Below are 12,380 nucleotides of genomic sequence, written 5' to 3'. Positions count from 1 at the left end.
CATTTTGGCTAATTGGGTATTAATCACCAGCCCATGCCCTTAAACATTTCATTCCCCCCCCCCCCCCCACATCATACATCCACACAGTAATGCAGACCATAAGAAAAACATTTTAATATCCCCTCACCACCATCACAGCTATTAAAAACAAATATTTCATTCAAATCCCCCCTCCCAATCCCACTATAGCCATGCAGACTAAAGACTACACAAAATAATTTCTTCCATATTTCCCATCCCAACAACTGACAGTGCCTGATCTAAAGTTATCAGGCACAAACTACACCCCAGCACAAACTACACCATAGTCGTTTCGATGAATAATGGCCACTGCAGGACTATTCAGTTCTACTTTAATTGGCCACATAGACCACAAAGAAAATAAATTTTACTTACCCTTTGCTCTTGCCTGGTGGTGTTGCAGATGTATCCACTGGTTTGTCTCCCTTTGTTGATGTATCCACTGGTTTGTCTCCCTTAGATGGTGTATCAGCTGGTTTGTCTCCCTTAGGTAGTGTATCAGCTGGTTTGTCTCCCTTAGAATTGTTTCTTGGTGCTGAAGGGTTTGTTGTTGCAGATTATAAATCAATTGGAACATAAGGGGTAACATTTAAAACTTTAACCAAACATGTTACTTAAAACTTAATCAGGAACACAACCCATAAAATCTGACACAACCTATACAACATCAAATCAGAAACACAAAAGGTCACAATGTCATACTAAACCAGGAACTCACCAAAAAAACTGTGCACAGGAGTGTTGCCAGGTTTGGTTTTGTCATCTACAGAAAAAAAAAAGAGCAATGCTGTTAAGTTACATAAAACTAATTTATCAAACACTTAATAAAAATTTTAAAAATTAGCAACTACAACATATACTTATAAACAGGATGGGGCCTTTTTTTTACACCATTTTTAGCTGAACATCTGATATTTAAAGCTTTGACTATTATCAGCCAATAAAAAATTGTTACACCATTTTTAGCTGAACATCTGATATTTAAAGCTTTGACTATTATCAGCCAATAAAAAATTGTTCACAGATAAAAAAAGCTAAATTGTTGTACATGCTGGGTGGTGGGGAAGGATCTGCTCAGTGTGGCTGCTCACATTTCTCAAACAATTTTTTTGTATTTCACAATTTTTTTAAGCACTTCTAGAAGAATACATTACAACAATAGAAATGTGATTTTTGACAGCTTGTGGTAACAGATTATTATAATTTTTTTTTATTATTTTATCTTACACTAGCTACATTAATCTTCTATTTATTTAATAACCTTCCCCCCTTCACCTCAGTCAAAAATGCCCCCGAACGTGTCACACCTAAACAATATTGTTTTCTTTTTAACCTTAATGCTAATTAACTCTAAATTAAAATAGATATTTTAATAATAGCCAATGTAGGCTAGTATTGAGACTGCATGAAATCGACTGCTTGCATTGTCGCAAGCTGTAAGCCTCACTATCAGTGCAACCATAACAAGCAGGCAAGATGTAGGTTATAAAGAAGCCTGTTGTTAAAGTGTCAGTAAATATTGTACATTTAACATTAAGAGTACTGCGCCTGTCTCTGCACATTTTTGTTTCCTACATAAAACGTTTAAAATTCAACATTAAAAAATGCATCTGTAAAAAAGCTGTCAAATTTTTAGGAAAAAGTTGTTTGGCAAAAAATAAATTAATTTTTTTCCCGATGGGTTTTTCCTTTAGAAGAAAATAGTGAACTTCTGTTAAAAAGCAGAAAAGTTACAACTTTGAAATGTAGGGGTCACAACAAAAAGACATGGAAAACCTACCAGCTGTCTTCTCTTCCTTGATAACAGTTTTTTTCTTTTCTTTTTGGTTTGTTTCTTTATCCTCCTCTAGCAGTTTTCGTTTTGTTTTAATTGATGATTTTTTTTCAACTTTGCCATTTTTTTTCTCAGATTTAATTTCATTATTAGGCGTTTCAGTTCCAGCTTTATCCTCTACTGTATCCTTCATTTTATAAAAACAAAAAAATTAAACTGTTTATGTTTACATTCACATTAAACTTAACACATAATCTAGCTTTGAAGATATATAAAATAAATTCCCTCCATTTATTTATCTATTCCTTATACAAAATATAATTTTTCCATATTCTTTCTGAATTTACTTTGTTTGAAGTTGGTAAAAATAAAACGCAAAGCAAATATTTCTTTGACTTGTCATTTTTAGACAGATGAAAGGTTATTAGCACCAATAACAATAATTCTTTGACTTGTCATTTTTAGACAGATGAAAGGTTATTAGCACCAATAACAATATTTCTTTGACTTGTCATTTTTAGACAGATGAAAGGTTATTAGCACCAATAACAATATTTCTTTGACTAATCATTTTTAGACAAATGAAAGGTTATTAGCACCAATAACAACCAACAGACAACAGCCCTGACCAAAGCTAGGGTTTTACCTCTGTGTCCATGTCCTCCTCCACCCTTTCCTCTTTACGTTCTGCGAGTTTGATCTCAGTCTTCGACTTAACCTGGTTACTTTTTCCTCCTTCAGGCCTGTCGTCACTGTCAGAACCCCAGCTGCTGTCCTTCAGCTTCTTGCTGGCAGTGGATGCCACGTCAGGAGACAGCACATCTGACTTGCGCTTCCCTGCAGCTGGTGTACTAATGCTTTTTCTTGCTGTCAACCAAAAATAAAAGATAGTAATACAAACATTAACCGTGACATAATAATTTTCATAAATATATTTTTTTTAAACCAACGAAATAATCTTTCTCCTCCATCATGAATTAGATTTTAAAAATGACATTGTCTTGGAATAAGAAATTTTAAGCTTTATTTAATTAATAGCATTTCAAGTGTGCATATAATAAAATAATCTAAACAAGCTATTACCTGTTCTACGTTTATAGAAGCCACCAGGTGTCTTCTCAGGAGTTACAGTACAGTCATCGTCCGGTGTTTGCGTTCCTGCACAGTTGCTTGTGACCTGAGCAACCAAACAATGCTGTTAGCGCTAATGTTATTCTAGTTCAAAGCACCATTTTAATATACAGAGTACTCTCATGTGAAATAAATGCAACTACCAGTGTTGTGTTAAACAAACTAATGAAAACTTACACAACAAATTACCTTTTTTAAGGGTGTTTTATCTAGCTTTTCCTCATTAGAGTTGCTTTCTTCTTCAGATTTATTTTCATTTAAGTGGCTCACAGTTTCATTCTCGTTTGTTTCACTATCATTGAGATCATCTTCATCATCACTGGCAATGACTCTAGCTTTGTTAACTCGCTTCCTTTTTATAATAGGAGAGTCCTGTTCTATCGAATTTACAGTTTTCTTGACAGGCGTTTTTAATGGGGAGCTATTATCCTTCTCAGTTTTTACTGGAGGGCTTTCCTTCTTATTTTTCACTGATGGTGTATCTTTCTCAGTTTTTTCTAGGGGGCTTTCCTTCTTATTTTTCACTGATGGGGTATCTTTCTCAGTTTTTACTAGGGGGCTTTCCTTCTTATTTTTTACTGGTGGGCTTTCTTTCTTATTTTTTACTGCTGGACTTTTCTTATTTTTTACAGGTGGGCTTTCTTTCTTATTTTTTACTGCTGGACTTCTCTTGTTTTTTACTGGTGGGCTTTCTTTCTCATTTTCAACAGGAGTAGCTTTCTTTTTCTTCTCAACTTTTGGACTTTCTTTCTTCCCTGCATCCGATGCCTTTTTTTTTGTAGAGGCAGCTGGAGACTTTTTAGTTCTTTTGTTGGATAAATATTAAAACAAATTAAATCCTAGATGCAAGAATTTAAAATAGAATTTAATAGTAACTTTAGTTACTTTAAAATTTAAGTACAAGATAGTAAAACTGTAATTTTCAATTTTATTTTTAAAATCTAAGAGCAGAATTTTTAAGCATGTATTTGAAACATTTTAAGTTGATGAAAATTTTAACATTTCATTTTTCAAAAAAATGTGTTTTATTGGCTGCATAGCAAAAGCAAATGTACAATATATATTACATAAAAATGTAAAAACAAAATACCACCAGAGCATGCAGCAAATAAGATATGAATTAACAACATATAGCTGTCTGAGATTTGTATTTTAATTGTTAACAACTATAGTTACAGTACCTATCTTTGGGTTCATCTTTCTTCTTTTGTGGTTCTTTGTCTTCCTTTGGCTTTACCTCAACTTGTTTTGTTGACTCTGATTTGTCTTTGCCATTTACAGTGTTTTCTGCAACCTTTTTTTGAGGTGCTTTTGAAAAAAATGACCTATAATGTGAAAGAAAAAAATTTAGTAAAAAAATAAAAATTGCACTTGAACATTACATAAGGAACAGACATCAACATAAGTTCCTGTCTCTGATAGTACACATATGTTTTCAATTCATAGTGCCTTTTGATTTGTAATATTAGCTTATTACTTAGCCAATTAGGCCTGCCCTGGGCCTAGGGTGTTGGGATATTGCGAGACGTGAAACGGCGAAGGGGTAAACTGCGAGAAGAAAATGCGAGACATACCTGGGGGGGGGGGGGGGGATTTGTTTGATGTTTTTTTTTTTTTTTATAGTTATTAACTAAAGAAGCTGATATATCACAAATGTTGTGTGTTGTTCTTTTTTAAAATGTAGTTTTGATTTTTTTTATATATATTTAAATTCAAATATCTTAACATCCTATGACCGCCCCCTCTCGTTTTCTTGTCAGCAGGAGAAAAATCCAGTCTGGATAGACGGATCAGTGTGAGTCATAAAGAGAATATTATTTTAGGCTATTTTTAAAAATCTATACCTAGATATTCAAAATTCTAAACATTGTCGTCTGCTTTTCGCCCATTCACGTTTTCTAAACTGCGCGAGAAAATAAAAAAATAAACTGCCGTTTGTGGGGTCACAGTGAAGTTCCTCAGAAACTAGAAAGACACATCAAAAACTCAAGGCAGTGTAATATCACACTGCCTTGAGTTTTTGAGGGGAAATAGTATACCTGCATGCCGCAACGTTCTGTTTCAATGAGTATATGGCCCTGCCCCAACCCCTCTACCCTCTCCTACACGGCACTTTAAAAAATAATAATTAACGTTTGATTCAAGAAAGGGAGCTGGTGGTATTGAAACAATGTAGTTGTTTCTTTAATAGTAAAAATAAATTATACAGCAAATTTGCAATCTCATTTCTTAAATTTATTAGTTAATTTAATTATCGCTAAAGAAAATAAAGGGAGATAGTTTATTTATTTAGTTTATTAGTTGAAATTTATTAAGTCTCGACACAAAACAACATGCGTGTGTGCTATGTGGTCTGACCTATTAAATATATTATTGCTTTGAGTTTATATTTAACTCAATGAAACAAACCCGCTGGTTGGTTGAGTTGATGCTACACCGGGGGGTTCATCCTGCTACGTAATAAAACAAAATTACTTTGCGTCCTCTGTGTTTTACACAAAAGGAAGCTGATCTATCGTCAGCAGTATTTCGCAAGTTGACAAATCATCAGAATGTCTAGAGCCGGAAAAATCTGAAGTTTAAACAATGTAAACGAAACATCTACGAAGTCTGCATCAAATATCACTGTAAATCGGTCGCATTAAAATTTTTAGCTGACAGCTTCGCATCCTACCATAAGTATCGTGTGGAGGTAAAATGCTAGGCAAAAATGTCACGTGACCGGCGGTTTCGAGCCCTTCTTGCAGTTTACTGCCTCGCCATTCGCGTCTCGCAATTTTCCAACACCCCTAGACCTAACACAAATTTTTATCATTTTATGTTTAATAGGCCTACTAATAATAATAAATAAATCTTGGCTAAGGGTATGCTATTAAATTATATAATAAATCTATTTAGATCTACTAGGGCACTAGGCCTATTTACTATTTAGTAGGTATTATTTTCAATTGTCAACAGAGAAACTAGATCTAAAAAATGGGTAATCTATCGTTTCAGGTATGTAATATCGCCTAGGCCTAGAAGTAATGTGAAAAAAAGGTGACTCATTAAATTTTAGTAATTATTTCACATTTTTAGGAGGATTTAGCCTATGTTTTGAAAGTTACAAAAATGCTTCAAAGTTTCATTAATGTACCTGTTCAAAAGTAATAAAACTTTTCAGTAAAAAATAAAGACTAGCAATGTTTTCATCATTCATTTAGCCATTGATTTTGGTTTATTATTCAGTCATCTATAATATTTGACACAGATATATCACTATATTTCTATTAAAGCCTTAACAAATAGGCAACTTTTTCCCACATAACTAGCCTCTGACGATTTTACGCACCCAAAACGATAGATTACCGATTAATTTACACATCTGTTAAACTCCATTTTAGGGTATTTTATTTGCCGCTTCACGTTCACCTCCGGTTTAGCGTATTTTATTATAAACACAACCCAAACATACAAAAACGTTAGGGAAACACAAAGATTAGAGGTAGATCTGCATATATTTTTTCATGAATGTGAGTTTTATTTAGAAATGGTAAAAAAAAAGATACAAAAGCAGTACAGTTTCAATTAAATAGTGTGATCGTCAGCAAGAGAAATCCCTACACGATCGAGGGTTCACCGTGAGTTCATATTGACTTTAATTATCAACATACATCATAGCTTGGGCAATAGCTATTAGATCTAGAAATGGTGTTGGCCTCAGATTTGGGGTCATTGTGAGTTCATAAAAGTTTATTTATAGTATCATGCGTGGGAGATACTTGAAAAAGTACAAACTTAACCGCCTTGCAATTTTGAGTTTCATACTTCACCCATGAATATCTTAACTGACACACGAACATTAGCGATATAGCACATTCAATATTCCAAATTTGGATTTTTTTCAAGTTTTGACTAAAGTAAACTATCAAAATTAAAACAAAAATTCATAAAGTCATAAAGAAATAAAATAAATAAGCCCAATGTTTTCCTAACGTTTGTGTGTGTTTCGGTTGTGTTTATAATAAAATACGCTAAACTGGAGGTGAACGTGAAGCGGGGAATAAAATACGCTAAAATGGAGTTTTACCTTACACTACAGTACTACAGGCTTACACACACCCACACACAGTCACACACATCATCATTAAAAAAAAATGAATTAAATTAAAAATTAAAGTTTTATTAAAGAGAAGCTCACGTTATTGCTTTTTGCATGTTGTTTTCAGAGTTTATGCCATTAAGCGAGTTAATTTAGCAAACAATTTTAATAATGTTATTATTTTGTTTTCGACGCTGTAGTGTATTATAAAAATTAGCGAGTGTCTAGTGTACACAAGCAAACTAGGCCTATTAAACTGTAAACAGTTGACTTGTACAATATTTACTTCCCGCCAACTATCTACTGTTTCGCAGAATAAATTCCGGAAGATCCTCGCGGGTTACTAATAGTATCTCAATTTTATGTAAGGGTACAGTTGAGTTAGTATTGGAGGCAGAATTTATTTCAGATAGAAAATTTTTATCCAGGGAGGGGGCCATTAGAAATTTTAGGGCGTCGGACACAAGTTAAAAACATGGTTTCTATTTTATTCATATATTGTTTTAGTTTCGATTTGTTTGAGTGTCTGTACCATGACGAAATGTAATATATAAGTATTTGCCTAATACTATATCAAATTGGTGATGCCCTGTTAAAACGGCTCGGGACAAATCGGACCCGTCAAAATGGCCCCGTTATTATGACCCCGTCAAATCGACCCCCGACAAACCGACCCAGTCAAAATATCCCCGTCAAAAGGGCCCCGACTTATTGGCTTCCGCAGTGCCGGCGCCAGGTTATTTAGCGCCCTAGGCAAAACTTATTAAACCCCACCCCCCGCAATTTTTTCGTGCCCCGTATTATCAGAGGCGTAGCGACCCTTCCCGGCGCCCGGGGACAAACTTTCGATTTGCATCCCCCCTCAAACTTTCGATTTGCACCCCCCCCCCCCCTCAAACTTTCGATTTGCACCCCCCCCCCCTCTCAAACTTTCGATTTGCACCCCCCACTCAAACTTTCAATTTGTTTTTCCAACCCATTTCGGTGCCCCCCTATGGACAGCGCCCTGGGCGACCGCCTAGTTCGCCTTATAGGTAGCGCCGCCCCTAGGCTTCCGTCAAATGGGCTCCCGTCATATTGACTCGCGACATATTGGCTCCCGACAAGGGCTCCCGACAAATGGGCTCACGATTTATTGGCTACCGACAAATGGGTTCCCGACATATTGGCTTCCGACAAAAAAATAACTCCCGGCATCTTGGCTCCAGACAAATGAATCGTATGACCACTATTGGCTCGTTAGCTGGGGACAGCCACTCTTCTAGGAGAGACAACTCCAAAATCAAACAACTGCTGCCTTGTAGTTTGTTCTTGGTTGGACAAAGGCTATGGAAGCAAATCAAAAAAGAAAAGCAGGCTGAAATCAGAGTCAATGGCTTTAATGGCGCATAACCAGTTGACACGTATCCTTAATTGTGTTGGAGGCGTGGTCGAGTCGGCAAAAGCTCAAAAAGTCTGGAAGAAACACTGGTTCAAACCCTCTGGCAGATAAGGCTCGATCCCTTCCAACAATAAAAAAAAATTAAGAACGAAGAAGAAGTCCTACCTCTACTACCACTATAACCTCTTTTAATTAAATGCCTGAATAAAATTGTTTTTCATGAACCAACATCAATTCACAAACTAATTGAGCCCTTAACAGCAAAATTCCACCAATTCTAAAATTTTGATTATGTTTAACTTATAACTGTAAAGATCTGATGCTTAAAAGCTAGCACAGAAGTGTAAATGTATGATATACCTTATGTTTACAGGATAATGGCATTTTGTTTTGATAACCTAAAAGCATACTGCAGGTAGGAATTTACAGCGTGGACCCCTCTCCCTACAAACTGAGTTGGAACAGCTTATAACCGACTCATTTATGGAAGTCATAGATAAATGACCCTTAAAACTAAACAAACTATTTCTTATAATAGATAAACTATAAGGCCTGCCGAACAAGAGATGCATACGTTGAATTACTTAAGAGTGTTGGCTAAGCTAACTCTAAAGAGTATTGATGAAGGTGTCTTACTGGCAGGTGTAATGTTCAATGAGACCGTTTTGCCGGGAGACTTAGTCTCTGCGGAAACCGTATTGTCAGTGGTCCTTTTGTCGGGAGCCAAATTGACAGGAGCCTATTTGAGCCAAAATGACGGGAGCCTATTTGTCGGGAGTCGTAATGACGGGGGCCGTTTTGTCGAGAAACTAAATGACAGCAGCCTATATGTCGGCAGCCTTATTAACTGGAGCCATTTTGTCGGAAGCGTATATGACGGGAGCCTATTCGTCGGGAGCCTAAATGACGGGCGCCTATTTGTCGGGAGTCTATATGACGCGGTCCATTATTTGACGGGGCTCTTAAGTTGGGGCCAATTTGTCGGGGTCGTTGTGACTGGGCCGTTTTGTCATAGGCCGTTTTGACGCCGCACGCAAATTTGTAGTTCGCTTGAAGTTGTAGTTGATCGGAAAACTGTTATTCCAACTATAATAGAACTTGGATCATATTGAGATTTATAGACTGGCGTATGGACAAACAGACAGACAGCCAGGTAGTAGGCAGGGTGTGTGGGTGGGACATTCGGTTCTGTTGGTAGGCGGTAGGTGATGATGTCCGTTTACGTGTAAGCGGGGGCGTCGCGAGGGGGTGCGGACCGCACCGGGTGACACCATGACAAAAAGAATTTTATATATATATATATATATATATATATATATATATATATATATATATATATATATATATATATATATATATATATATATATATATATATATATATATATATATATATATATATATATATATATATATATATATTATCATTCCATCTGTATTTATAACCGGCTATAGATGAAAATCGTTAGTATTATATATGCACAGTTTAAAGCTATGACCGGGAATAGGGTGGGGGTGGGGGGGGGGGGGATTACACTAACTAAACGTTTCAAAGAAAAAGGTTTTCTTGAGAATTGTAATAAATGACACGTCAATCCACGTCTGGGTCTGAGTGACACCAAATTTATCAATTTACTAACAAATACAATCATTTTTCCATTTGAATTAATATACTGTTACAGTTAAGCCCCTAAATGCTTTTTTTCTATGTGGATGCACACATTGAAGCCTTTCGACAAAAAGCTAGGAGGGGGGATATAACACCAAATACACTGTCCACCGAAGTGGATATGGATGAAACCACTTTTGAAATTTACAAATGTACATATTCCATCAAGCAAATTTTTATACTACAGTCTAAGTGTGTGTGTGTGTGTGTAAGTGTGTGTGTGTTTGTGTGTGTGTGGAGGAGGAGGATAGCTGACACCATTAGAAGAATAGCTGTACATTTGATTGTGCTTAAGTAGTTTATTTGGTGGGTGATATTTTTTATTGGGTTCTTTTTCTATTCCAATTAAAAGTTATGAACCGGAAGTGGAACTATTTGTACTTTCAATAGCCTATAACTTGAGTACTGTTTCAGATAGAGATCGATAAATGAAATTTCACATATAAGTAAAAGATCTAATTCTCTGCCTTCTTTCAAATTTTGAGTAACTTCCGTTGACTAGAAGTAGTAATTTAGGCTATTTCCGATTTCTCAATAAACGCATGTGAATTTATAAAGTACTAATAATATTCCGCATTATTATACACATTTTATTTGGCGTTCACTTGGTGTGCAATTCTTTTTGTGCGAGATTCTATTCTATTTTTAAAAAGTTTAAACTAAATGTTGTATATTTTGTATGGAATATGTTAAATTATATTCATTTGATTACAAATGTAATATACCCATACGAGGTAAAGAGCTTGTAGCGGAAACAAATGTCGTTAAAAAAGTATTTGGTCGCTTTGTTATGTTACTTATTTTCCTATAAATAAAAAAAAAACAAAAACAGGACGATGTTCAGCCCACAGTGCGTAGCTATAAAAATAATTAAATACATCCAGAAAATAAACCGGGAGTGATCTCCCCTAAACATTCTCGAATATTCTTATATAAAACAACAGGGGGTGGCAACTCGGGATATAGACATGATATTAAATCCATTTGTAAATGTAATCACTTAAACATTTTAAAACAGAGCAAAAACCTGCATTTTTTCGAGGTTTTTTGGCTTTTCCGGGAATCCAGGAAGGAATTTCAGGAATTTTTTTGCCCACATTCATCCTCGGAACTTGCTTAACATATTTGCTTTTGGAACTAGTCCTCGATATTGCTTCGTTGAGGAGGAGATACGAGTTTTTTGCCCATATCTCGGCAACCAGACCACTTAGCGACTTGAAACATTTACCAATCGATTCCTGCCATAATTTAGAACAATATTGCCGAAGAAAGTTTTCAAAAATATCCTTTCGTTCGGTCACAAAAATTAATTAAGGAAATTGCGCTTAATTTGTCACTAGACTTTTTATTAACTTGTTTTTTGCACGATTACAAGACTTTTTCTATACTTCGTACATACGAGAAAGTAAAAAAAATGAAATACATATTATACACAAGCGTGTACAAAGACATACAAATGTAGTATGCATAGAAAACGTGTATTACTAATTTATTATATTACTAATTTGTTAATTTGTAATTCAGTATCTTTGCAGTTCAGAGGCTTAGCGAGGGGAGGGGGGTACATATGCCCCGGGCACTGTATATATATATATATATATATATATATATATATATATATATATATATATATATATATATATATATGTTACGGTCAAAGCCCGAAGCACGAATTGGCCGGCCAATGTGCGCATTGGCCGGCTCTCTTGGCCAAAGCCCGAACAGCTTAGCAATGAGAACGTATTTCGTATATTGGGCTGCCAATGCGCGTATTGGCCGGGATGTCCTGGCCAATGTCCTATCTAGACTAAGTGGTGATGGCGTTTTCATTATCCTGGGTGCGGTTTCATTGTGAGTAACGTATTGTTTGGCTCTTGTTTGTATAGCATTCTATATGCATGCGACATGGACCAAAAGGGCTGTCAGACCAAGATACAGACATACCAGATGGCTGTTAAAATAATTCTGAACTAAAGAACGCGTGGTCTGAACTTAAACTAGTTCACGCAAAACCAAGGCATAGCCAAAGCCAAGGTTCAATAGAACGTGCCAACCAAGATGTTCAAAACATGATGATGACATGGATGCAGACAAATGAATCAGCTCATTGGGCCGAGAGTCTCAAATTTATTTAATTTATGAAAAACCTTTCTTTTCATCAAGGAATCCAACAACAAAGCCTTGTTTGGATGCAAAGCAAAAGTGAGACTTAGCACTTCAAATCTACCAAGAAAGGCTCTCGATAATTTAGTTACCGAGGAAGACCTGAGAACATTGAAAAAGAAATGGAGGTTGTCATAAATGCAACGACATCCTCAGCTAAC

General features: G+C 35.7%; 1 protein-coding gene across 2 annotated transcripts in view; it reads right to left on the bottom strand.

Moving 5' to 3' along the window:
• Positions 1–7,209, bottom strand: part of LOC131957720 (DNA ligase 1) — a 58,312-nt gene extending 51,103 nt beyond the window's left edge. Inside the window, exons 1-9 of one of the 2 annotated variants that reach the window (XM_059322467.1) lie at positions 7,107–7,209; positions 4,108–4,251; positions 3,116–3,731; positions 2,879–2,972; positions 2,442–2,662; positions 1,802–1,982; positions 740–784; positions 510–556; positions 397–449 (exon numbers count right to left, since the gene is read on the bottom strand). In XM_059322467.1, the coding sequence (XP_059178450.1) occupies positions 397–449; positions 510–556; positions 740–784; positions 1,802–1,982; positions 2,442–2,662; positions 2,879–2,972; positions 3,116–3,731; positions 4,108–4,251; positions 7,107–7,123 (1,418 nt within the window). In that variant the 5' untranslated portion in view covers positions 7,124–7,209. Of the gene's footprint in view, positions 1–396; positions 557–739; positions 785–1,801; positions 1,983–2,441; positions 2,663–2,878; positions 2,973–3,115; positions 3,732–4,107; positions 4,252–7,106 lie in introns of both variants that reach the window. The other variant, XM_059322466.1, reaches the window with a different exon arrangement.
• Between the last annotated feature and the right edge of the window lie 5,171 nt (positions 7,210–12,380).

The sequence above is a fragment of the Physella acuta genome, unplaced genomic scaffold (assembly GCF_028476545.2).
Source record: "Physella acuta isolate Inbredline_101_S28 unplaced genomic scaffold, ASM2847654v3 ptg001260l, whole genome shotgun sequence".
In the NCBI taxonomy this organism is placed as follows: Eukaryota; Metazoa; Mollusca; class Gastropoda; family Physidae; genus Physella; species Physella acuta.
The sequence above is the reverse complement of the archived record's forward strand: the minus strand, read 5'-3'. Positions and strand labels throughout refer to the sequence as shown.